The 27,809-nt window shown below is 46.5% G+C and overlaps 1 protein-coding gene across 3 annotated transcripts; it reads right to left on the reverse strand.

Annotated features, from left to right (window-relative positions):
- Nucleotides 1-3,461: 3,461 nt before the first annotated feature.
- On the reverse strand, nt 3,462-26,686 carry LOC141958615 (solute carrier family 23 member 1-like). 3 transcript variants are annotated; one of them, XM_074901455.1, is made up of 12 exons: nt 26,399-26,686; nt 22,687-22,836; nt 21,244-21,401; nt 17,362-17,521; nt 15,846-16,027; nt 12,294-12,414; nt 11,837-11,993; nt 11,382-11,635; nt 7,455-7,619; nt 6,989-7,097; nt 5,839-5,934; nt 3,462-4,665 (listed from the first exon to the last, which is right to left on the reverse strand). In XM_074901455.1, the coding sequence occupies exons 1-12, from the start codon at nt 26,450-26,452 to the stop codon at nt 4,397-4,399; spliced, it is 1,875 nt and encodes a 624-aa protein (XP_074757556.1). In that variant the 5' UTR covers nt 26,453-26,686; the 3' UTR covers nt 3,462-4,396. The 3 variants fall into 3 exon arrangements, with proteins under 3 accessions (XP_074757556.1, XP_074757558.1, XP_074757557.1); XM_074901457.1 differs by lacking the exon at nt 21,244-21,401; XM_074901456.1 differs by lacking the exon at nt 21,244-21,401 and having other exon boundaries at nt 26,284-26,686.
- Nucleotides 26,687-27,809: the final 1,123 nt, after the last annotated feature.

Genomic DNA, 27,809 nt, shown 5'->3' on the forward strand with positions numbered 1-27,809 from the left:
TTTCTCAGTATTGAGGATACTTTTTCTACAAGCTTTTGTCTGTAGGAATCATGCAGGCTTCTCTCATCTCCAGTTCAATTTGCCACACAATATTTGGTTGGGTTCATTACACTAACAATTCTTTCACCACATCCATCTTAAATACTGCATCAGCTGAGGTCAAACTTGGCAATACTGTCATGTGCCGCAGGACAGCCATGTGAGTAGATAATGTTCAAGGGTTAACAACCTTATTAGCCCTTCATCCCCACCCTTCTGAAGGCCAGTTCAGGAGAGAAGTTAAACAGTAGAATATTTTATTTGCAAATGACTTTCACCCTGCCACCTACCAGAGGAGACAGTTTTAAATGGACACCGTATACTATGTAGATGCATTCCCTTGATCATCACACATGAGAGCTTCTGAAGCTTCACCAGCAGAATTTTAGGTTAAGACTGGCCTGAACATTAATATGAAACAACAGGTGTGTTCAGGTAAGTGAAAACAATAACTCCTCCAAATAGCAGCAGGCTTTGTAAGAGGTGTTACAACATTAAGGAGAAGATGAAGAACACATTACTTTGGTTCCTCCTGTGACATGATCACAGTTTGCAAGAGTGCAGATCTGTGTGTAATGTGGGAAGGCAGTTTCCTCTCATGCAGAGCCAACACTACATTGACAATAGCTGTTCTGCCCTGGCGTGCATGAAGTCTGCTCTGCCTTGGCAAGGAAGCAGCCTTAATCCCTGAGTGTGTTATTGCTGCGTTGTGCGTGGGTACCACGTTGTTCAGGACTCAGTGGTTGGTCTGATGGAAACTTTTCATGAAAAAATCTGGAAAATGTAGGCTATCAGCTACTAGGGCAGTGCGGTGGGAGGGAATTGGAGGCAGAAAGGCAGGGAGGGAGGAGTGGGAAACATGAATGCAGCAGGGCATGTGTGGCTGCTGTGGGGGTTTAGGCAGACCAAGCTGAACAGGGTAGAGTGGGACCCAGTACACTACAGCATGACAGCCCCTCACTTTACAACACATTGAGCATAACATAGGGCAGACCTGATGCCCAGGTCATATCTTCTTGTGAGAAAGCTGTGAAAATGAGCCTCTGATCAGCTGTTCTAGAGCCAGTGCACCTAGGTTCAAGCAAATACCCATCACTGAGTCTCCTTGGCCAGACTGGACTTGGCAATTAGCTGCCTGCCTCTCTGCAAAGCTGCAAGCAGGGTGACCCCACACCTGGTTGAAATCAGTAAGTCTTGCTCCACTCAGGACTCCACAGTAGCACCTATATATGTCAGCTATATTATAGGGTAATATAGTTGACAGGTAGCTAGCTGTTCTCCAAGCAATGTGAAACAGCCCTCAAGTGTTCAGTTTTACACTTGAGGATCCTCTGATTTTTAATTTATTTTCATTAAGCAGCAAATAAACAGAAGCTGTGTTGGTATGGTGCAAAGCCAAAGCTGTTTCCAAACCTCAAGTGGCAACACACAGCTGGGAGGTGTGGTGGCCCTGCAGCCTAACCCTTTTATTTCATGCCTACTTCGTTTTAAAAGTTGGAAATGTCCCCCTGAGGCAAATAAAAGGATATTTTATACATACATAACAAACACACCAAAGAGGGAATATTAAAGGACAATTAAGAACCTGAGCTTGAAATAAGGACATAAAAGCTTCTGAAAAAAATGGTTTCTAAGCCTTAGCAACAGCAGACACAGCTGTCCCAGAGCAGCATGCCCACCCCCCCAGATGCCTGCACCTCCTGGGCCACAGGTTGTGCCGGTGTAACAAATAAGCCTCCACTGGGGATTGGGGCCCCCTCATGCTAGGAGCTGTAAAGTCATGCCCAGCTCTGCTCCTGGGAGCTTGCAAGCTAAATACACAATGGGGACAGACAGACACAGCAGCAGCCTGGAAATGCAGAGTGGCATAACAGACAAGCAATGGTCTCCATCTGTGGGGTGGGGAACAAAAATCCAGTTGAACACTCTTTTTTTTGTAGGAAACCTGTTGGGTTTTTTGGGTTTTTTTGAACAGAGCTAAAGCAAGTATAAACCTCTGTCACTTGCCAGCATTCTAGCATATCTTATGAGAAGAAGCAAAAAGATATGACTGCAGCCTCCACAGAGCTGACACAGAGCCAATAAAATTACTGAGGGTTCTCCATTTGTGCTTCCCACCTCACTTTTTCCATGTGGGGATCCCAACTGTAACACTGAAGGGAAAAGTCTCTCACGGAAGATGGAGCATCTGCAGGGCTGCATAGTACAGCAGGTTTTGGCTTGTGTACCTCATTCATTAGCTGCATATCCTGTTCGCACCTAAACCTCTCCTGTAGTGTGGCAGGTCTGTCCAGCAGCAGCCTGGCAGCTTCAGTACAGGACATGGGAACAGGGTGATGTAGACTAACAAACTCACTTTCACACATGTGCTACAGCACAAGTAAATTCAAGAGTGATGAGTAAGACCATGAGTTTGTCTGCTAGGTCCCCTGGGAGCATAGGCTAGCTCTAAATGAGCTTAGAGACATAGTCAAGGTTGTGGAGGATGAAGAAGATAACAGAACTGAGATGTCTGCGACTAGTCATCTTTGTAAAATCTGTGATGGTACGGGAAATCAGAAATACTTAAATGTGCAATTCATTTTTTCTCCCAAAGACATAACAACCACAATCTTCAACAGAGGCACTCCAACCTGCCTATAACAGCAAACTATTTATACCATAATGTTTCCTCCTTTAAGATCCCAATGCTCACACAATTGATGTATTCAGGCTTCATTCACTCACAAAGCAAAAAGATCCCAACACATCCCTTACTGATAAAACAAGCCACATAGCACTACAGCTGCAGGATGGGACTAAAGAACAAAACTGTAACAGGCCTGAGGAATAAAGACTTTTCTTTGAAACCACTCAGGTTTTGTTCAGTCTTGAGACAAGAGGGTGAAGGGGGCATCATACTGTAGCCTTCAGCTGTCCAGTGGAGGGTATGGAGAAGATGGGGACAGTCTTTTCTCAGAGGAGAACAGTGACAGGACAAGAGGCAACAGACACAAGATGAAGCATTAAAAATTCCCATTAGACACAAGGGAAAATGCTTTTCACCGTAAGGGTGGTCAAACACTGGTACAGGCTGCTCAAAGAGGCTATGGCTCTCCATCCATAGTTCAGCTGGACACAGTCCTCTACAAGCTGGTCAAACAGGACCAGCTCTGAGCAGAGTCTAGCCCAGATGACCTCCAGAGATTCCTTCCAACCTGAATTACTCTGTGATTCTTTGAATACTACCTGCCACTCACTATAGCAATCACCCTGAGAAATATCATTACATTGTACATTTTATTTATTTAAAAAAAAAAATAATCTAAGTATAAATCTCAGTGCGAGAGACACAAGCTTATGCTACACCGACAATTATTATTATACACCACTGGCAACGAGCACCAAGTGCAATCACATTATATATGGCCATATAGGTTAAAACTGTTTCTGCTGGTAGTGGACAGGAACGAGAATCTGCAAACTGTTTTCTAGACAAGCGGTGGTTGCTACACAATTACCACACCAGACCAAACAGGTACAGTGGATGCAGCAGTAGGAGGAATGCATCAGATTCATCTTTGATACAATTCCTTCATCTTTGTAGGGCTTGGAGCCCTGGGGAAGCTGGCTCCCCTGAGACTGCTCCCAGCACCCCAGGTGGGATTCATTTCAGTGAAACTGGGTTTTTCTATTAGGTAATGAACCTAAGTAAGGTCTCTGATTCCCTCTGCAGCCTAAGGTGGGAAAGTCATGTTCAGAAGGCAATCCATCCTACTAACCTTAGGCACCTCTCTTACAACAGCATTCATTTGACTAACTTTAAATTATGGGAATATGGAATGAGACGAATCATGACATAGAGGTGCCCGCTCCTTCCCCTTGGCCAGGATGAGGTCTAAACCACAAGCTGAGAGGTGAGGGTTGCCATTACAGATCTTTAAAGTGGTGGGATTAGCCTCAGCCCAAGGCATGCCTGAGAGTGGTACAGGGCCTACATCAGGTGTGCCTTCTCCGGTGGCCACTTGAGCAGCCAGGACAAGGGACAGGAAAAGCTTTGCTTCAGCTAAAAGGCTGGAGTTCCCCAAGGCTCAGTGCAAAGAAGAAAACTGAACATCTTTCCCAGGCATTTATTGGGATTTGGTGTTCCCCAGAGAGGGATTATGTTCTTCCTAGAGGTGGGTACGCAGGAGCAGAGAGGAGAAAAATTTCTCCCTCAAGGTTACCAGTGGTGCAGGGGGCAGAACTGGGAAGGGAAAGACATTATCATTCTCCTGCTCCAACCTTTAACAGCTGCCAGCTCATGTTCAAAAGATGGGGACTGCCAACTCTCTTTTCAGACCCTCTTCTGCAATGAGTTTACCTGCAGGCCAGGTGCTTATATCCTTGTATCAGCACCTACCTCAGAGTCTCTTTCTGAGCTTGCTTTAACACTGTTTTCTTGTCTAGCAGCCTTCAGTTCATTCATTCTCTTGTCACCAGGTAGTCTTTTGGGGCAAGCAGGGAGATATCGAAACCAAGAGACAGCACAGTATTTGGTGCCTATGCCAAATGGAAGATCATAGACCTTGGAAACGAGCTGGGAGTTGTCCGCCTCTCCCTTGTGGCTATGCTTCCATGCCAGGAGCCCCCGCTCCTCCAATGTTCCTGCAACAGCAAAAATGAGATTGTTGTGTTTAAAACAGTGGGTGTTCCAAGCATAGGACTACCATGTGTGCCTCACACCCCCTTCTCAAATCCCAGCAGACCCAGCACAACATATAGATCCTTGCACTTAAACCCTTCTAGCTCCAAAGCCCTTTACAAAAATTCATGAGCTTCTAGACAATACCCATCTTCCTACAACAGCTTCCAGACAAGCAGTCTTCCCCACTACTTTCCCTGGGAATCAAGTATACTAAGACAGGTTTTCACAAGCAATAGGGGGGTCCAAGATCTGTTCAAAGGAGGAGTTTATACAGTGCTAGGAAAGCAAGGCAGGATGTTAACAGCCCAGATGCTGTGAGCGGGCTGATAAGATTTAGCTAGCAATTAGTAGTCAGTCACAGGTGTCTACCCTAGCCAAGGAATTGCTAAGTGCTTGTAGTTGTTGCAGCAGCTGAGTCCCTCTCGGGAAAGGGAGTGAGCACATCTGTAAATTCTGCCCCAAGGAGCTGAAGATCAAGGGCTACAAGAAAATGAATGAGCCAAAAGAGGATTAGCTTTCCAAGAAACCTGAGACAGTAGAAGATTCTGGTTAACAGAGTGTCCTTCCTACTTTTTTTCTGTAGCAGAAAAGAGTTTCCTCTCCCTATTCTTATGCCATCCCTCCCCAGGCTCGATGAAAACCAGAAGATCTTTGCTGACTGTGAGGGCCAGCTGCAGGTGCTATATTCTATCTTTGGCCACCAGCCTTTCCTACTGCTTTCCACTGATATGGCATCAATTCACCCTCAGTTTTAGCAGCTCTCATAAGGAGACACACAGTGTCTCCTTCCACTTCTTGTAGTTGCCTTTCTTTATCCTTTCAATCAGCCACATGGCTCTAGGCTGGCACTTTCCCTAAAAGACATTTTTCCCAAATAAACCTTTTCCTCAGACTGGGTTGTTCCTGAAAAATGAGTTAGTTTCTGATAAGCTGCTGTTCTCCAGCCAGAGACTATTTCAGTGATGTCCCCTGTTCCTCACCACTCTCTGGGAGGGGTTCAGTCACAGGGTGTTTCATGGTTGTTAGCACAACTCCTACCCATAAAGCAGTAGTTATGAAGACAAAAAAATACTAGGAAACAACCTCTAGGACAGGCGCAAACTAGTAGCTTAGTTCATTTCAGCAAATCCTACCTGGAATGGTGTTGTCAAGGATAAACCCCAGGAGTCCGCCCACAAACATGCCAGTGGTGAGAAGCACCTGGATCACCTGGTCCAGCTGGATGATTCCTAGCAGAAAAGCAAAGCTATGGGTGGTGATGCAGAGACATGTGTTTGACCAGCAACATGCCCAGTGCCAAGAGGCTGCAAGCTGCATGCTTGTTTAGACAAGACTTGCAAATCCCAAAGCAAAGTTTAAAATTTGGCAATGCAAGGGAGCTTGATCTCACTGCCAGTTTCAGACCTACACTTTTATTCTGCATAATTATTCACTGACCCAGCTGTTGGTGGGCAGGAGATGCTCATAAATACATTAAGAGCCTATTAAGAGTGCAGACCACAGCACTGTCTCAGAAAAAAATGTCTTCTGCTCCAAACATGTTCTGCACCTCTACAACATAACACCAAGCAGTTCCCTACAAAAGCATGAGCTTCAGTACCAAAGAAGTACAGGTATATTTAGCATGGGATTTCACCGCAAGTTGATGTTTCTCTGTGAGGGCTAATAAACATGAGGAAAGCCCAGTGGCACTGAGCATCTAATAGACCATCTATAGGATGTGCAATCTGTGGGCCCAGCTCTTTCAGCAGCTCACCCAGCATGCAATATATACCTTACGAAAGGACACTACAGCCTTTGTGACAAACACATTGGTCACATGCGACACAATGAAGGGATAACTGCTGGAGGACTGGAAATTTCAATGAAGTGAACTTGATGGAATTTCATAGAGGAGTCTGCTATTGCATTTTGGAAGCACAAAGTTTTATTGTGTATGAGCACGTAAGAAAGCCTCATTCATTGAGATCTGGATCAAGATTCAGCCCTGGAGTATTTTCTTGCCTTGTCCCAGGAACATGTCCCAGGAAAGTGCTCTGCAACCCCTTGCCCAACAGGAATCTGGTAAGGTGCAGTCATTCACTAATCAAGAGTGGAGATTTCCACACCAGATCTGTGCATCAGAGTAAAGGGCAAGAACAGCCCTCCCAGAAAGAAACAGGAAACAGTCAAAGCACGGGTTTCAGGGTTTTATCAGGAAAAACTGCATTTTAAATTTTTTCTCTGGATCAGCCTTTAATTCAGTTTTATGCTACAGAAAATGCTTCTAATGTCACTTCTTACCTGTTTCCAGCAGTGTACTATTTTTGCTTGCCCAGTTGGGAACCGTGAGGCCAGCAAATATAGAAAATCCAAAGATAAAGATGTTTCTGGAAGAGTTCATATCTGTGTACTGCACAGAGAAATTGTATACATTACATTTTGAATTATCCAAATCTGTGGATAACTGCTGCGTTCATGAGACATGCTTGGATGTAAACACTGCATGCAGGAGTGGGACCCAGGCAGCAGCCCTGGTGCTGCTGGGGCGTTAGTGATCCCGCTGCCCCTGGTGCGAGCAAGTCCTACCCCAACCAGGGAGCCCTCTGCAATTTAGCTCCTCTGGGTTCCCAGATCTTCATCCAAGGAACTACCAAGATAAATGTTTGCATTTGCTGCAGCATGGCTATATCTGACTCAGCCTAGTAAGAACCTGACTTGAAACCAGTCCCCTTCCCTAGGGATGAAACAGCACTCACACAGATGTTACCTGCAAATTGGAAATCCCCACTGCCGTGATAACTCCAAACATCACAAGGAACATGCCCCCAATCACGGGGGTGGGTATGCTGGCAAGCATTGCCCCAACTTTCCCGAAGATGCCACTCAGGAGCATGGCGCAGGCACCGGCAATGATCACTATTCGACTCCCTACCTGAGGCAAGAGGAAGAGGAGGCAGTCATGCACTGACCAGCACAGAGAGACAAGGGATGGCAGGCTCTAGCACCAACCTGCTGGGCAGGGGTTGTACCTCTGACTGAAGCACTCAATGGCACATTCAGTCACAGGTTCAGATGCAGCCACCGGTGAGCTGGCATGCTCACACTGCATGGGAAGCATCAGTATTTGCACACTAGTAAATATTTATCAAGAAAGGCATTCCGAGAACAATCACGGGTAAATATTTATCAAGAAAGGCACTCTGAGAACAATCCTGGATATACACCTATTTACCTGGTGTTATCCTCTTTCCTACTGTTGTCAGGACTTTTAACAGTTTGCTGTTAACCAAAAAATTTATTATTAAATTAAGAGCACAGTAATCCCCACTCACAGCTTTGTTCTTGCTTCAATTTAGAAATGTCTTGACTTACCTACAGGCTGCTGTGGCAACCACCCAGCCAATTCAATGGACAATCCTTCCACCAGGGTTGGATTGCCATCTAAAAATGGCTTTCAAATGAGGTGTCCCAGACTGATCCCTCCATTCCCTGGAGACCAAGATTTGGGAAACCAGACCTGGCTGGCTGCTCCAGTCCCAAGCTCTGGAATCTGATATCCTTTCCATGGTCGACAAAGGGCTAATAAGAAGCGGGGAAGTCTCTTGGTCTGTCCCTATCTCTCATCACCCACCTAGCTTCAGTAAAAACATTTTTTCCCCTAGGAAGAGCCAGGGTAGCTTTTTCTTGATTGGGCACTACAACAAAGACAGGATGAAGCACCAAGCCATGCCTTTCATTCAGATCTGTTAGAGCATGAACCTAAGAAAGAAAAAGAGTATCTGCCAAACAAAGGGATGAAGGAGACATTTACAGGCTATGGAAACTAAAAAGAAAAGCAGCAATATTTATTACACTTTCAATTCAAGATATGCCTTGATACAGCAAAACTTGGACAGCTTAAAGAATCATGCTAAAATTTACAAAGCTCGTGTCTTAGGCAGGGAAACTCTCTAATCTTCTGCAAAGATTTTATAAATCAATTAAATATTTTGTTCCCTCCCTTTAAATATCTGAAGAATGTCATATTTACAGGAAGGGCTTTTTGGGAATACTTTAAAAAAAAACATTCCCAGTAACTAGTAGTGTCTCTCTTTCAGTATTTCTTAAACATGTCCATTTAAAATATTTTAAGTCTTACTTGATCGTGATAGATAAATGAAAAAGATTTTGTGGGGAGTTTCAAAATAAAATAATGAATTCAGGTGGCATTTTTATATTCTTGGTCTTAAAATCTTGGGACACCTTTATCATCAGAACTGTAATTTAATAAAAGCCAACAGATCTATTTGTTCCAGGATTAGAACAAAACTTCAGATTCTTAATTTACCAGAATGTTGAATTACTCAGTATATGGAGATGGCCTTAAAGACAAATTACCTAATCCAGTGATACCACAACTGTAAGCATATGCTGCTAAAGCCTCTAGTTTAGAGTTTGTTTTGATTATGTCAGGAAAACAAGAAAATCAGTTGTCTTTCTTAAGACTGAAGAAACTGCACAGTTCTCTACTATCTATATGGTGACTCTGAGGTCTTTATCTCCCCTTAAAATCCTCCTCTTCATTTCTTGGAAATGAGAGTTCAGTCCTGGCATGCTGGGCTTGATCAAGCCATTTAAGATGTTGCATCTTGGCAGCTTCCAGCTGCTTCTCCTTGCCTTATTTGACAGCCCCTGGGGATATTCAAGAGCTCCAAAGATGTTTCAGGTAGTGTTGGACACCTCTGTTTAAGGAGAGAAAACAAGTCCCTTGCTTTTCCATTTGTTACGGGAAAATGTTTCCCACATAAAAAACAAGATGAAATCTGCCTTGTGTTCTCAGCATCCCCTTCTATCCCAGCCAGAGTCTTTACACTGATTTAAGGCTGACTGAGATACGACTGTATTTTCTGCTCTCTGAAGTGTGAACAAAGTGAGCAGAGGCAGGATCTAAGGGAAACATCTCTCCTGAAACAGAAAGGATGGCATATCTACCTGCAGGACTTAGCGTACTTAGGGAGAACATGTCCTATAATCCAATAATTATGAGTTCGGGCACTTCTGCACTATGTTACATCCCATATGCACAATGTATGCAGAAAACTACATGTCATAGAATCATAGAATCAGAGTGGTTTGCATTGGAAGGGACCTTAAAGGTCATCTAGTTCCATCTCCACTTCCATGGGCAGGGACAATTTCCAGATTGCTCAGAGCCCCGTCCCACCTGGCCTTGAACATTTCCAGTAAGGGATCATCCACAACCTCTCTGAGTAACCTGTTCCAGTGTCTCACCACCCTCGCAGTAAAGAATTTCTTCCTTAGATTTAATCTAAATCTATCCTCTTTCATTTTAAAGGTATTACCCCTTGTCCTGTCACTACATGCCGTTGCAAAAAGTCCCTCTCTGGCTGTCCTGTAGGCTCCTCTTAGGTACTGAAAGGCCACTATAAGATCTTCCTGGAGCCTTCTCTTCTCCAGGCTGAACACCACCAGCTCTCTCAGCCTGTCATCAGGAGAGGTGCTCCAGCCCTCTGATCATCTTTGTGGCCTCCTCTGGACTTGCTCCAACAGGTTCATGTCCTTCTTATGTTGGGGGCCCCAGAGCTGAACACAGCACTGCAGGCGAGGTCTCACAAGAGCAGAGCAGAGGGGGAGAATCACCTCTCTCAACCTGCTGGCCACACTTCTCTTGATGCAGCCCAGGATACAGTTGGAACAGGCTCAGGTATATGGTCAGTATGCATAGATTTCACAGTGAAAAGGTACATCAGGTGACAGACTCAACTAGACTCCATGTAGATAACCAGACAGCCCTTGCTGCTGGAAGCAGCCACCTTGGTGGCACTAATGCTTAAGTCTGTGAAAAATGGTTATTTTGAGTGTGGTTTATAAAATCCAGTGAAATAAGCACTATTATGGAGTGGGAGCCATAAGTCAAATTCTGCATTTATTTACTGACTCTCAGCTCTGCTGACATGATATTGCTTATTTGACAATGATTTAAAAATGTTTTCTGGTTGACTGCTGGATGTACCCATCCCCTGGCTGTAAAGCTTAGTGAAAATCTATGATTTAATTGTCAAGTTTATCTCTGGTAATTTCTTTCCCTTATAAAGACCAATCAGACACTCAAGTGATTCACAAAACTTTATAGAGAGGTAAAAACATAAACCTTCACCATCCCATTTTATAAACCCAAAGAAATAATCTACCTTTCACATGACTGACATCCTTAGGTTATAAAAATTCTGGAATTTGAAGCCCTATTTTTTTTCTTTTTCTCTTTTGCTCCTCTCCTCAAATATATTTAGGAAGACAGATAGAGAGTAAGACAAACAGATAAGTTTTGATAAAATCAGTCCTCAGGAAGTTTCCAGGTTAGCTCGGATGTAACATGCTTAGATGTAACATGCTCTCTTTAGTCTCACCTAAGCCAAGTGCCACAAGTAACAGCAGTGTGCACTCATCCTGTATGCAAACCATAAGTAGAGAAAGAGAGGGACTAGCCACCTCTGTTGGGTGATTCCTAGTGCTGCTGAGGTGGTCAGCAATGTGACAGGGCACATTTTTCCAGTGTGCCTTGCAGGCGGTGGGCTAAGATCACATCTTAGGTCCAGCACATACCCATGTGCACTACTCCTTTGTACATACACCCCCAGGGGAAACCTCCAGGAGGGCCAGGGCACTGCAGCCACCCTGCTGTAGCGAGGCTTACCTTGGTGATGCCCAGAGCCCCCACGTTCTCACTGTATGATGTGGTGCCATTCCCTGTCCCCCAGGCCCCAGCCAGGAGGCAGCCTATGCCTTCCACCCCGATCCCACGGCTGATGGCATGCTTTGGAGGGGGGGGTGCTCCAGACAGGCGGGCACAGGCATAGTAATCTCCCACGGACTCCAGCATGGAGGAAATCACCCCAGCTAAGATGCCGAATATCCCAGCCAGGCTGACAGTTGGCACTCCCCACTGGCCTGCAAGTAAAGAGCTCAGTTTAGGTTGGTGGGACACATTTACCCTGAAATCTATTGCAGGGAGGGGAGGAAAACAGCAGGGATGCTTGTGGGTGTTTGCTTGATTTTTGGCATTTCATCTCCCCCTGCTAGCCATAAATGGAGGTGCAAGCCAGAGCAGAGAGCAGCATGGCAGGAACAGGACAGGGAGGGGAATGGTACCTGGGTAAGGCAGACGAAACCAGGGGGCCTGGGACAAAACATCCCCACGAGTGTCTGTCCGGGCCAGGTGGCCGTACGCAGTGGGGTCCGCAGGGAGGACATCGGTCACCGTCAGTATGTAGCAGAGCAGCCAGCTCAGGGAGAGCCCCAGCAGCACCTGCCCATCACATGCAGCAGTGGGGTCTGGTTAGGGTATGGCTGTGTCTCCAGCACAGTTGTGGGGGATGAACCCTTTCCCCTGCGCATGAAATGGAGGCAGAGGGACAGCAGGAGGTCCTGGTGGCCCTCCCTCCTTTCCTACCTCAGGGCCATGGGCAACTTCTCCCCCTCTGCCCCTCTGCTGCGCAAGCTGGGCTGGGAGGCACTAACTCAGCTGGATGTGAGTGGAAAGAGCCGAGGCAGCCCAGGGTAGGTGAGGCCAGTCCCTCCGCCATGATCGCTGGGAACCCCAACGTACCGGGAAGATCTGGAAGAGGTAGACTGGGGACAGGTGGCACTTCTTGCCTCTCTGGTAAGATGGCAGCGGTACAGGGACATCTTTCAAGTACTGAGAGAACAGAACTATGAAAGAAATAGTCCTAGAAGGGAAAATCAGACCATGAGACAAAGTGGGTGCCAAGGTGCCCACCTCTTGCCACATTAATTGAAGACCTGATACCCAAGGACTGAGGACTTCGGAGGACCCCAAAAAACAGGGTCTCTGCACTAGAGGGTGGCTCCCCACTTCAGCAAGCCTGAGGTGGAACAAGCTTTCCATCATACTCTACTGATAACTCCTTTGCCTTTGCAAATATCTTCTTTTCCCCCTTTTATTCCAAGACTGACGCGCCAGATAGTGCATCAGTATGACACAGCTGCAGGAAGCTTAAAAATGACACTTCAGTAAAAGAAAGACCTGAGAGATGTGCAAGATCCAAGCAGGCTATGTAGGAAACTGCCCCCAAAGCTCTGTGTAATTCAGATATACAGGATTTCTTGGTTTCCTGACTTCAGGTTTACCTACGCTGCTCTGAAAGTGCCAAAAAAGCTCCTAAGTGGCACAGAGTAAAAAAAAAAAAAAAAAAAAAAAAGAGGGTTTGATTTGGCTGTGAAGACCCTGTTTTGAAAGAAAAAAACATAGTGGGACTGTGGGGCTGTACATGGCACCCACAGAGCCCTCCCAGCCAGCTGAGAAGGGAGAGCACAGCCCTCCGGCCTGAGAGGCCTGAGCACAGCCCTCTGATCTTAGAGGGCTGCGCAGTGGAGGCGTCCTCCAAGGCAGGGGTGCTCACATGTGCCCTGGTAGCACCTGGGGCTTGTTCTGTTGGAAGCAACCATGAGGTGCAGCTCCTCTCCCATCTCTTGTGGTAGGGCACATCTCCTGTGAATGGCAGCACAGCTGGGTATGCTCACAGCAAGCCCTGTCTGCCCTCCTCTGTCTCCCCCCTCAGAAAGGGCAACCAGATGAAGCTGGAGGCTTCCGTATGTGGCAAGAGGGCAGGGACTGGGCACCCCACACTGACTGCTGACCTGGTAGAAGACCTTAGACATCTTCCTCCTATCTTAACCAGGCCTCTGAAGGGCTCCTCAATTTTTTATAACAAGTCTAAATTGTATACATTGAGTGAATTAATCCAGATAGGATTTGGTGAGAAATCAATTGCACCAGCTGAAGTGCACTGACACTGAGGGAAAACTGAGCTATAGGTAGAATATTCATGGGCAGGCAGAAAACCAGCAGTGCAAAGGAAATGCTGACCTCACCTCTCTTCAAAGACATGCCATGACATACAGCCAAAGGTTATCTATCAATCACAATTCAAAGCACTGAATGACTGGAGGCAGAAAGTCTGAGGAGAAACTGGTTTCCATTCATGGTTTCTAAAGCTACAGAGCCCAGACAGACTGCGTCAGTGCACATTTTGTACATTTGCATTAACAGAGGTGATCAGCAGCCTTATGAATCACTGCAGAGCCCTCTCTATCTGAGATAGACGTAGGTGTCACTGCTTATTAGTAAGGTTGCCTGACACATTCCATTAACAAACACTATTTTCAGCTGCTTATAATTCTGCCTAACTTTACCCATTTGGGATAAAAATTACCAATGGAAAACATCTGCCTCAGGTTTGGGATACATTTTTCCAGAAATATTTGGCCTATTTCAAAGAGTGATGTTCAGGAAATAGACATGGTATATAGCCTGCACTGAGAAGGTCATTTTCCCTTGACCAGTAGCAGGGTCTGCTTATGACCTGGAGCAGAAATCTGAGATTTAGTAGAACCTGTTCTTTAGGGTAAAGGATGTTGCTCTGTCCACAGAAGTCTGCTCAGGTATGCTCAGCCTATAAAAAGGATCATTCATCCCAGGTCCCAAGCAGTCACCAGAAATTTCTAAGGCTTTAACATTTGCAGCCCATAAGATTCTGAGCCTTCTGAGTACATCCAGGCCTTGCCCAGCGATGAACTGTGTATGCACTATCACCAGGGAGAGAGTAAGCATGCACTAGACCAGTTTCTTGAGGCAACAGTGGGTATCACCCATCATGGGGGCTCTGGGATGTGGTGGGTCTGAACAGAACGTCTGAGACCACATGGTCTTCCACCTTCTCCACCAATGCTCTCCCTTCTTCCCTAATGACACCCAAGGAGCATGGAGAAGACAGATAAAGAGAACACAACTGAGACAGCTCAGAGCATAATGATCACGTTGGAGCTAACGTGTCTGAGTCAGGAAAGAAAGGACTGGGATTAGCACCGGTAGAAGATAGGACAGAAATGAACCAGACAGAAAGGGTGACCCAGGTTGAAAGCAGGGACATGGGCTGGAGGACTGGGACCCTGCTAATGGAGCAGCACAGTTGGGCAAAGACATCAAGCAAGAGACTGAGGTTAGGCTGAGATCCAGTGGCTGGAGAAGGAAGGCAGAAAAAGGAAATAGTCCAGACAAGGTTATACAGTTTGAAGGGAAAATTCAGACTGGCTGAACAAAGGGGCTAGGACAAATGATCAGAGCTGGAGAACAGGACAACAAGCCAGAGGTGTGGTGGGATAAACAATGGTGAAAGGAAAGATGGGTCACAGGCAGGGTTTGGTGTGCTGGTGAAAGAGATCAGTTAGGTAAGGACTAGGGCTGGACGTCTTTTGGGGTCTGGGAGGAGAAAAGAATGAGAGGAAGTGGACTGGAGCATGACCCCATAACATCATGCTGCCTTCCTGGGGCTGCAGTGAAGCCTGGCCCCTCAGTCTCCAAAGGCAGCTCTGAAAGAAATAGAAAACTGATGGGAGCCCATAGAGAGGATAACAACCTACTCCTGTTGCATGTTATCCCAAGCTGAAAACTGCATTAGGGATCTGAAGGTGCCAAATCTGCAGGGGAACCATGCAGTGGCATTTCTAATTTTTTAATCAGAATTAATTTCTGAAATACCAAGAAAATTCTGCCACCAAGCACACTTGGACACTCATGCAATGGGCACACACACAAGTATCCCTGAAAGAGCACTCAGTGCTGCAAAGGCACATGTGCAGACATTTCCAGACCCCACCCTCCAGGCCCTCTGTGGAGAAAACAATTCCTTCTCATCATATGAAAACAATACATAAAGCACCAGCTATTTTAACTCAAGGAATAACTAAGTCTGAGTGCTCAACTTTGTCATTTTAGGCATGTTTTTTTAACTTAAATAATGGTTGTGTAAGACTGTGCATAGACAACTGTGATGGAGACTACTCCCAGGAACCACACACAGGAAAGACTTGTTTCTCTACTGACCTATGAACTTTACATTTTCACAAAAATCAGATTTTTAAATTTATTTTTGGGTTTTGCTTTGCTGCTGAGGGCTGTAACCTCCTGTGAGGGGGAAACCATGCAACACTGCTGCCTTCCATAAGCAGGCCACATGTTAGTGCTCAACAAATAAACCTCAAACCCAGGGGAACCCTGCTACAGACTGCAACGCTTGGTTTTGTATTAGAGGTAGATGATTTGTGTACGCTGTCTTTCCCACGGGGAAGTGAGACTTACATGAATGCTATGCCCCAGTGCTGCCCAGCCTCATCCCCAGCTGAGTCGAAGAGAGGTAGCGCAACCAAGGTGATGGTGGGGGCAATTGTCAGGGGGCCGATGAACCTCATCAGAAATCCGATCAGGCCAGAAAATCCGACAAAAATTTGAAAGCAGGAAGCTACAATGATAGCTCCTTGCACCTAGAAAAATGGAGGAAGAGAGCAGAGGTTAAAAGGAGCTCCAGCTCTTGAGCCTTTACTTCAGAAGTCTGTGCAAATCCAGTGTGAGAGCCAGGCTCAGCCTCTAGTGACAGACCAGCATGTAGGCCCTCCACTGACTACAGCAAAGCCTGGCTGAACGTTATGTGGGGGGAAGGACCACCAAAGTATCAGCACACCGATTTCCCCTTTGGCTGATGGATATAGTCCTCACCAGGACTAATTTTATCCCGGACACCCCTTCCTCCCTGTCTTCTTGGGCCACCCAAGCATGTATCAGCTCCCCTTCTCCCTCTTTTCCTGCTCCCTCAAAATGCAGTGGAAAAGCTTTTGTCCTGAAAATGGTAGTAGGGACATGGTCTCCACTCATCTCCCATCTTGGAAGGGCTTTCCACACCTCAGCACCCTAGTAGGGCAGGTGGGTCATTACAGTCTGTTTTTTTCTGAATATCAGTTTCCCTTCAGGGACACATTTATCACCCTTAACTTTCCTGTGGCTTACAACCGCTGATAAGTAGCCAACAACTGCACCCTGAAATGCTGTTTGCTGCTCATGTCAGCAGGGACTCGGGGGTGAGGCTATCTGCCTTCCCAGATTTGGCGATAAACACAGGCTGGGTCCTCTGTCATGCTGAGCAACTTCCCTCCCCCGGCTCCAAAGGGAAGAGAAACACAGGGGCTGGGGTGAAGCACCCAGCCTGAAAGGAGAAGGCAGCAGTAGATTTACATGTATCAATAGGGAGGGTAGCCTGTGCTACACAGCAAATCCTTCGTGAGCTCGCAACACTTTCCAAGCGCTTTGCAAAGCACCCCAACAAATGGATCGACAAAGGTAAATTTAGACACTTCTCTGATAAGGCAATAGATGTAGAACAAGGCAGTGAGATCCCCGACCTCTCCTCCTCTCTTTTGACTACATAAGAATGCACTTTTCCTTAATATTTACAATAAATTCTGCCCTTGCATTTCTTTTTACTATGTTTCCTGTGCTTAGACAGGGTCCCTTCCTTGGAGACACCTTCCCTCCCATCCTTCCTCAAGGCTAACCATGCTTCATGGAGAAGGGATCTCACTGAACCAGTGGAGTCTTTGCAGGAACCATAGATCATCCAAGGTCTGCATGTCCTCTATTCAGCAGCTGTGAAGCACCTGTTTTTTTCCAGAGAATAGATGTTTTGGAATCTGCAACAGGGTGGGGGCCAAGGTCCATTAGGGATCAAAAGTTCTCCAGCAGTGATGGTCCTGTCATTATCAGGTGGTTTTCTGAAAGCAAACAGCCCTGACACAGAGCAGGCGTCACTGAAAATGTAATATACCTCTCGCATCCGGGTCTGCCAGACTTCAATGAACTCTGGTGAAGTGGCATTCACCAGGGTGGCATTCTGCGTCCAGGCAGGGCACTTCCACTGGGGGAGAGACAGCATGGCCAGGGTAGGGGTCAGAAACGCAAACGTACCTCCTTGAATAATAGGCAACCTGGAAGGAGAGCAGAGGGAAAAGATGACAAGCGACAATGCTAGAAACTCAGCTATATAGGGGTGAGAGAAAGGAAAGCAAAATAAATTTTAAAAGCACTCTGCCCATGGCCTCTGGCAGTATCTTTTGAAATGTTCTGGCAGGTCTCCATCACTGACCACAGGTGGGAATTGCTGCCCATGGCACTCAAGAGCAATGACCCAGGGGGGAAGAGCTCAGGTTCAAACATCAGCAGTGGACGGGCACATTGGTGCTGTAGCAAAAGTCTGCTACATGGCATTAAGGAAAAAGTAGTCCTCCTAAGGTGTGATGAGACCATGGAGCTGCACAGAATAAAACAACAACCAAAGGAAAAAGATGGAGGAAGGAAGAAGACCGAGAAAGTAAGATGATCAGATTCTGGAGAAAAGCTCAGCATCGACCTAGGCCCAAATCTTGCCAATACCCAGTTGCTTCCTCTGTCCCCTCGGTTTTCTTCACAACCTGCTCATTAACACAAGGACAAGCACTGTCTATTCCCCACATCACAATCATCCTCAGACTGAAGGTAGTAGAAAATGTGACTTGGCTTCTAGTACACTTGGGTTTTAAAGCTAATTCCTCTGCTCTGTTTACACTGACACTGGAATGGAGACCTGCATGGACGGGTTTGAGCGTGCTGGCTGGGTGAGACCTTGGCTCTCCCCCCACATCATATATCTCCTGGTTTAGAGCAGCCCTCACTCTGTAACCCCTCAGGCTAGCAAGGAGCTCACACCTCTAGAGGCAGTCGGCACCGGCTTTGTACAGAGCTTTATACAGCGGAGACAGCACTCGTGTGAGCTACACCAGCCTCTTTCCATGCATGGAGAAATGGAGACAGACCTAAAAGGCCTGACTGGCTCTTCAAAGCCCCACGGGCATTAATCCCCCATTGCAGTGCAAGTTGTGGCTGTTTCTCTAGAGTGCTTGAAAAACCCAAAGCTGCCCGAGGGCTCAGGCTGGCACAACTCTGAACCAGCCGAGGGAAACCTCTGAGGTACCTCTTCTGCTTCCTCCATTTAGGAAGTGCCCCTGGGAGCAGCCCTCAAAGCAACCTCTCCTAGTGCCAGGAGCTCTCATGACACCTGGTCAGAAAAGCAGCAGGGCAGCAAGCTGGGAGGGAGCTTTTGCAGGGCACAGGTTTCCCTGAACCAGAGGCATTTCCACCATTCTCTGGAAAGCACTGGAAAATAAAGAGACGCCATAGCTGTCACAGCACCACGTCTCCATCACCTACAAATATTAATCATGCCATGCACAACCAAAGCACTGTCAAAGCTTTGCCAGTAAGCTATATTTGAGTATCAGTCATCCACGGAGTTACTTATTTATGGCATTTGGCCAAAATATGTTGCAGCCTTGAAAGGAATTTGCTGGGGAAGGCAAAAAAAATAAACAAAAAGAAACAGAGAAGGCCCAGTGCCACCACTGTTGAATTAACAATAGATTTAGAGCTCCTGATGCATTGGCCCTCAAGCTATTTCACAGCCAGTGCTGGCATGGGTGGACTCAGAGCAAACTGGGGTGCTGAGGCAATGCATATGGGGCACACTGAGCTCTTTCTAGCAGGGTTTGCAAGAGGGAAAGCTGCAGGTTTAGGGAAGGAAATGTTATGCTCTGATCATCATATACAACGTCCAAGCATCTTCTATGGGGGGCTCACCATAATGGCAAGCAAACCATGTCTCCTCTCAGGAGCCTCTTGGATAGTGTCTCCAGTGACTGTCTGGGACCTGTCACTGCTTTTTCATGCTGTGTAACATGACTAATCTGCAGGTTACAGTGGGTTGGGCTTTTACCTCGACTATTGTTTCTGGAGGGCTGCTTCTGAATGGCACTCGCTCTTGGTAGGAACTTCCCCATCTTCATGGCTAGTTTGCATCTGTTCATTCTTGTACAAGCATTGTCTTTTAGCCAGAATCATTTCTTCCTAACCCATTTCTCTCCCAGACTAGTTGCAGGCTACAGCCATAGCCCTCTGAGTCACCACTTTGCCATGTTAACCAGGCCAGCCTCTGTAAGATGAATGGTTTTCCTTCCCCATGCCACATTAACAGATCATCTCCATACCTCTTCTCTGGATTAGTCTTTCTTAAATACGGACACTGGGAACTGTGCAGAGCACTTAGCCAAGGGCCCCCCAGGGCCTCAGAGAGTGGCATAGATGTTTTCCAGGAAAAAGCATCCCCTCTAACTCGTTATTTACCATTTTTCTGGCTGTCTTGTTAGCTTACTTATGGTTATCAACTACTACAGGATTTCAGAAAACAGTAAAAGGAGAAAAAAAAAAATCTGCTTCCAACTGTCTCCTCAGGCTTGGTTTGCCTCTGGCCACACTGCAGGCTGAGTCCCATCTTTCCAGCAGGAATGTCCTCAGGAATGTCTAAGTTGGGGTCAGCAACAAGGTAATTGTGTCCTCAGCACAACAAAAGCTGTTCAAGCTTATCCTACAGGATCAACTCCCTACAACTTAATTTGATCTGTTGTACCTCATTTAACTGTTCAGCCACAGGAGAAGCTCCCTGCTACTCTTTCATCCTCGGCTAACAGTGAGCAGGGGATGTTACAGCTCTTAGGTATCCACCAAGGCATTTGGGGGTTGCCTGGGAGGACTCCAGCCTGAATTGCACTAGCAGTCACAGCCATGGTCATGCACCCCAGCCTGAATTTAATCGAACTGAGAAGAAACAGATTTTCTCTTTTCTGTGGCTGGGGTGTCCCCCCTCCTATACTAATCCCATAGCAATGCAGGAGAAGGGGAGCACCCTCCAGAGAGAGGTTTGCCTACAGCCTCTTAAGACAGACAGAGATGAAAAGTTGCACGAGGGAAAGAAACAGGAGGAGTAAAAACTTTTTGTGGAGCTGGCAGTTGACTAGTGATTTAATGGTATAAGAGTTTTAACCAAGGTCCCTCAGATTCAGAAGACAAAGAATGTGTGATTTTTGCCTTTGAAGCAAGAAACACAGGTTCCCACCATACTAGAGGGAAAAACAGCCTGTAGAAAGAAAGCAGCAGCCCAGAGATATGACAAGGGGGATAAAAGAAATTTTCCAAGGATAGCAAAGGAGGAGTGCTTGCAGTCATGTCTCTTATTAAGTACTTCATTTTCTGGCTAGTAAATGGCAAGTCCATGCTCATCGCCTCACCACCAGCTCTTCAACAGCTCAGCAGCAGAGGATTTACCTTGCTTACATTCAGACTGTGCCAGGAATACCTAAGCATGGGAAGTGGCACCACTTAACAGGATGTGCTGCAGAGCTCCTCCCAGAGACCCCAAGCAGTGGCAGATGGGCTTCAATTTCTCCCTGTTATCCCCTGCCTTAGAGTATCTTATGCTCCCTTGACCCCAGGCCCAGATCAGAAGGGTCGTGCCTCAGCTGGAGGATCCCTGAGGTAAGGAGCAAGCAGATACTGTTTACTGTTATTATTTTACAGGACAGATTCCTTATCAGCCCCACAAAAGGTGCTTCAAGTACCAGGAGATGCAAAAGTCAGAACAGCCAGGTAGCCTTGGTACTGGGTAGCTGTTCTGACAATGAGGTAGCAAAGCTATCATGTACAGTGATTTCAGGGTGCTTTGGCATGCACCCTGATGACCCTTACTGATAGATAAACTCTACAGCTGACTGGTGGCTGAGTACATAGCAATTTCATCTACAAACTGTTTTGTCACATGTCCCATTTCTTGTATTTGGCCTACCTGACTCCAAAGAGGACTTGCAGCAGGGTGCAAATCCCCGAGACAAAGAAGATGGTGCTGATCAGGTGGCTCTGGGTGAGGAGGTCATGCTGGAGGCAAAGCTCTTTGGAGAGGATCAGCGGGATGGCTACAAGACCTCCCATGGCTGTCAGGAAATGCTAGGAGCCACAGAGAAAGACTGGGTGAAGAAGGACACAGAACTGGCTGTATTTTATTACCGTGTTGTAGACGGAAATCTAAAACTCACAGATTTATGTTTGGGTGATAATAGTATTACCCATTCTCTTTTTTGGCAACCTTAATGCTCTGTTAGGGGCTGCTTCATAGCACCTACAAGAACTGCAGCGCACACCCACAAACTTCTGCTTTCCATGGCAAAAGATCCTTCGTAGTGCTCTGGACTCTCCAGACCACTGTCAGACACAACCAGTTTATCCCCAGCACCTGCAAAGTTGTGGGGGTTACTCTTCCAGGAAGGTGGGAACATCCCAAGGTAGGGAGAGAGAGCAATCAGGCAAAATGAATGCAAATGTTTCAGTCCATCTGATTTGCACCACAAAGGATAATATAAAAAGTTGGCAAATTGGAGTTACCCATTCTTTGCTATTAGTCACTTTCCTCACACAGTGCAATTGTTGCTAATCATAAAAAATGTATGAGAAAGAATGGAAAAATCAGGCATTGCATTTTTCAGAAGAGTCACAGACATATTTCTTCAATGACCTTCAGTTAATCACTAAATGTGAAAATAATTTTTCAAACTTATTTTTGCTTTAAATATTGACCTTAGTTGTTAGTTCTTACCTTGGAACATAGGACTGCAGTGGTGGAAGTGGTGGCACTCAAACTCACTGTGTTCATTACTGGCATGTTTTATTAAAATTATGATGCAGATGTGTTCAGAAAAACTTGGTTTAATACACTCAAAATTTGAGATGAACATTTAAGGAAACAAAGTACAAAATGCCCACCAATCTTGAAGCACAGTCCATCATTACCTTTATCACTTTGAGGTCTCTCTTCCCTGAGGCTCTGTACCCAGAGTGGCATTGGGTCACTTAACACACCTGGGCAAAGACACCAGCCAAAGCAGTGTGGGCCCTTCTGCTTAGTTTTTATTGCCATGGGAAGGCAGAAATTCAGAAGCCCTTACACATTTGGCTAAGTTCAGCCAAGGAATCTGACCTGTTCTTGTTAACTGTTTGGCCCCCAGACTGGGGCATTTGCATTTCAAGGGCGAAGTGTATCTGTGGGCACAAAGGTAACAGTTGGTGTTCAGGAGCCAGTGGGAAAGATTTGAGTTCACTGAGCTCCAGCCCCACAGCTCCAGTCATGCCCAGTGAAGGTAAAGCACTCCCAAATTCAGGTTTCACCCCCATTAACTGGCTGAACAGCCATTAAACTTCCACCCACCCCCAGCCTCCACCTCCTTCCCCGACACACCTGAATGCCCAGCAGGATGCACAGGTACCAGGGGGGCACATCCGTGATGATGTAGGCAAGCTTGCTGCTGCCTCGGGCCATGACCCCCCCTTCCTCTGGGCCCCGGGTAGCTCTATCTGGAGAGGAGCAGTAGTGGCTCCCATCTTCACCCTGGACAACAGGAGAGACCCTTTGTTAGCCACAGCCCGGCCCAGCAGGCAACCAGCAGCTGCCTCTCTTGCAGCCATGCTCCACGTCTTGCAGGAACACCTCATATATAGCTTTCAACAATGTCAGGATAAAAAAGAAGAGCAAGGGGGAAAATAAAAACAGAGGTGCAAACACCTATGGAAAATTTTTATATGCACATGTATCTAGACCAGAAAAAACATTAGAGGGTGTCTTGACCTCAAAGGGACATCTGGACAAAGTGCATTAGTGTCATTAATGTCTAGCTAAGGGTGGAGAAACTGCAACCAGAAGCAAGAAAGACTGCAGCAGTTTAATCAGTGAAAGCTGCACTGTCCCCTGGTCTCTGTCTCTCCTTGCTGTCCCACCCAAACAGTGCTTTTGATAAAATATGCCAGAACAACTTGGCTGTCACTAATTACAGAGCAGAAGCATGGTTTATATTTCATTTTAATGTCTTCTCTTTACAGTCTCCTTACACTCACCCTTATAAATGTTCTGCCTCGATAAACACACCTGCCCTTTGTCTTACTAGAAAATCTCACTCCTACGGAAGAACCAGGTGAAACACAGGGACAACAGTGAACGGCGAGTCCCAGCGTCCATTTCAAAGGAGCCAACTCAAAGCAGGGCTACCAGGGTGCTGCCCCAGCTTAGCTGCCGGTCATGGGAAACGACACCCAAGGAATGCCCCAGGGCAGGGGCAAGCACCGGAGACCAGGAAACAGCCTGGGGACATGGGGCCTCAGGGAGGTGGCAGTATCTGAAATAGCTCCCCAGGAAGGCTCAGATCCCTTCCCAGGGAGCCAGAAGCCCCAGGGCTCCCCAGGGAGCTGTATGCCCTGCAGACTTTATTTATACCAAGATGCATTTTGCCAAGGAAAGCAAAATAATGCTTTGCTTCAGTTGCCACAGCTTTTAAGCTAAGTAAATGCCCCTGGCTGTCCGCTCCTCCTTCCAACCCCCTCTGACCCCTGTGCATACACATGTACACATACACACATTGCCTGGGCACACAGATACCCCGTGCACATGCACACACACACATGCACAGCCTGCCTGTAGATACACACACTCCTGCATGCACACAGATGACCCATCTCCAGCCAGCGAGTCCTCCCTCAGCAAGCCAGCAGCAGAGGGCTTTTCTGGGCTGAGATGCCCTGCTCTGTCAGGCAGGGCCAGAAACCTGCTGTCAGGTGAAGCTCAGCTAGTTTGTCAGCATCAAACTTCTTTTTTTTTAATCTTTCAAGTCCTGCTGGAACCTGAAGACACCAAAATGTCCAGCAAAGAGAGGTGGCTGCTGTAACACTCACAGCATACCTACAGATGGAGGCAAACATGTGATGCCATGGTCAGGGAACAGGGATGTAAAATTATGTTCAGCTGTAAATTTTGCAGGTGTGGCAGATTATTCCTGAAGGACTTCATCATTTGCCTGAAACCTCCAGATTTCCATTCTCATGGCTGAGTCTCCAAAGTCCCATTTTAGATGACACTGATGAAAATGCGCTATGTAATACCTTTTAAACACAGTGTATTTATCCAGCCTGGGCAGGCTGGGAGCATGACCATTACTTCAAAACAGATAGGTGAAGACAGAGTTAATTCAAACTGAACTCAGGCATGAACTTCAAGAGCAAAAGGAGTTCCTGAATAACTCCCTGTGGAGACATTTTCTTTTCACAAGAGAGCTGAGCCATGGATTAACAAATGTACAGCAAGGTACTTAAGACTGCCCATGCACGGAGTTATTTGGGGACAGCTACTCATGAATAACACCACGGGTAGATGAATCCTAAGCTAGGCAGACAGCAGTAAGCTCCTTTCCTTGCATGGCAACTTTTCCCATGTTAACCAGGAGGCATATTCCAGTGAGGCAGAGCCTGTGCCAGTAACAGCCCCGCATGATCATCACATGAAGGCCTGACCCTCCCCAGGAGCTGGAGGGGAGCAAGCAAGCAGGGCTCAGAGAAGGATGGAGTGGAGATAACAGGATGAGACAGGACTAGAGGCAATGGGCTCAAACTGAAACACAGGTGTAAGCCAAAACGTCTCGGTAACATTTTTTTTTCCTTATTGCTTTTTCCGCTTGCTAAACATTTTTTTACTGAGAATAAATTTGGTCCTCTGTCAGCTTTTTCAGTAACACAGGAGGTCCTGTTTTAACATCAGGAAACACTTTTCCACTGTGAGGGTGACCAAGAACTGCACAGGTTGCCCATAGAGGTTGTGGAGTCTCCATTCTTAGAGATATAAAAAAGCTGTCTAGACACAGTCCTGGGCAACTGGGTCTAGTTGACCCTGCCTGAGCAGGAGGTTGGAGGAGCTGACCTGCAGAGGTCCCTTACAACCTCAGCCAGTCTGCTGAGATGATGGCAGGAGGGTAAGACAGGAGCAGTCTGGAGTGGGGAAGGGGAAACCATGCTGGCAGTTCTAGGCCCAGGAACCCAGGGGACCAGGATACCCTCACTCTCCGTGTGCCTCAGGCTCCATGCACAGCAACAGAGCCCTCACCATCATCTTAAATAAGTGCATCAGGAGAGCAGTCAAAACCTGAACTGTTCTAACCACAGGTAAAAGATCTCAGGACTGATCTGTGCTATGGCAGAAGTAGAAACGAAGACCCCATTAACAATAGTGAAAGAAAACCTCTGACTTCCTCTGAGCACCTCCCCGAGGCTCTGCCCACAGCTGGCACATCACCCCCCCTCTCCCCTGCTCACAGCAAGCTCCCCAAGATTGATCCCCGACATGGGAGACTTGTACACCCGGAGGTTAAATGCCTCCTCCAAGGACCCCCAGGTAAGTCGTCTGTAACCAAGGTAGCCAGATGGTTTCAGGACCCCACTCCTTCACACCTGATGTCAGAACATAAACAGTTCTGACCTATTATTTCTAGTTTCTAATGGAGGTTACCCCTGCTGTGAGATAGGGAGAGGGCTGCTGTGTCCCAGGTCCTTGCCCTATGGCTGTTACAGCCCGCAGCATTTCCAGTGCACTGCACACCCCTGAACTGATACAGCATTTACAGCTTTTATTATCCTGCTGTAACTCTACAGGGTGCCTTCCCCTGCTGACTCCCAAATCCCTCTTTCACTCACCTGACAGTTCACCTCACTAGAAATAGATGCAGAAAAGAATGAAACACAATCTTCACTAGGCTAAATTTCTATTGTAATTTTACTAATTAATACATAAACTGCTCTACCCAGAGACACAGCCACAAGGAACCCCAAGCTCACTTGCTTTGCAGTACAGATACACTTGTGCTGCCATTCATCTATGCCATCATTTTAGAAATAACGAAGAGAAAAAAAGAGAGTCCTAGAGAGTAGAAAGTATGCTGAGTCTTCAGCGGCAACACCAGCAGGCTGTAGTGAGGAAATCATTCCTCGGATTCCTGCCGATAAAGAGACAGACACTTACCACACACCAGCATCCTTGCAGCCAGTCCAAGCCCTCTGACTTTCCCTTTCTCCTCCTTCTGCAGGGCTCGCACCCATTTATGCAAGAATTACCCTTCAGAGATGAGCAGACTCACCACGAAGCCAGGGTTATCTAGCCCGTTGAGGTCTTTGTCTGAGGAGGGGGTCATGCCTTCCACTTGACTTCACCAACTGCCTTGAAAAAGAAAGACCAGTAAGAAGAGGAAAGCCTCCCAGATTGTCACTTCTCACAGTCAACAGACCCCTAAAGAAAGAGGGTGAGAAGATGCAGAAGCTGGACTCAGGAGTCAACCAGTGCTCAGTTCTAGCTATTCATGTGAGCTGTATCGCAGAAGCATTTCCTTTCCCTTGGCTTATATAAGTGACTCCTTTTCTCCAGCTGATTAGAGGACCGGCATTCAAACCAAACTGGAAAGCAGCCCTTCCCTGGACTGAGTGAATCAGTAATCGACAGCAGAAAAAACTTCCTCTGTAGGTAAGGATGCAAGGGGGTATCAGAGAGGTGAGACATTTCCCTGTTTTCCTAGCACAGCCTTGAAACTTGCTTCATTATTGATTCAACAGCAACTTGCATTTTCCCTGTGGGTTGGGCCTGTTTGAAGACCTTTGTGCTGATCTTTAGAAAATTCAACTTCTAGATAGTTTAATTTATTTGGCATGTAAACTACTGTGTATTATCTTAGCTACAAACAGTCATTTTGTGTGATAATCCTATTTACAACATGAAAAGAATGAGGATTTTACTGAGAACCTATTTAAGGCGGCAACCAATAATCAAGTCATCAGAACACGACACCAGGGAGGTATAAAGACGTAAGATTGAAAAAGAACTACTTCAGGTCATCTGACTGTCTCCATTCAGCTACCTGAATGGTTTGAATGCTCCATCAAGCTGTTCTAGCCACCCCACCCAGCCCTCCTCAGGTTAAGTATCTATTTAATTTAATAGTTTCCTCCAGGCAGTGAATTTCCCAGACCAGCTGCAGAGAGCTCCTGGAGCTAGGGGCATGCTACACTCAGTGAGCACCCATTAGAAACATCTGGTTTCTACACAGGAAGCAACGCAACTGAAATAAACTCTGGTCCCTATTTCTCCTGTAGAGCTTTGATATTCTCAGACCTTCTCTTCAGACCAGGACTACATTACAGAGTGAGACAACTTCACCCTAAACACCATCAGTGAAGCTATGAGCTGCTGGACATCTAAATCTTAAGGCATCAAAATCATCAGATATTCACAGCTTTACCAGATCTCTTCTCTGAAGTCCCATTATATAAGAATCTCTCCATATTTTTAACTGCAGGGGGTGCATTTCCAGCCCCACTGATCTTGGCACAAGGCCACTTTTTTTCTTCGAACTCTAAACAAGAACTCTTTTCCTGGTCAAACTACCCTGGATACTTTTACCCTCAGCTCTACCAATTCCCAGTACAGAGGAAGCAGCACAAAATCCCTGTTATACAGACTGACCCATCTCTTGTTATCCAGAACATTGTATGGTTGAG

This window comes from Athene noctua, chromosome 3, assembly GCF_965140245.1.
Source record: "Athene noctua chromosome 3, bAthNoc1.hap1.1, whole genome shotgun sequence".
NCBI lineage: Eukaryota > Metazoa > Chordata > Aves > Strigiformes > Strigidae > Athene > Athene noctua.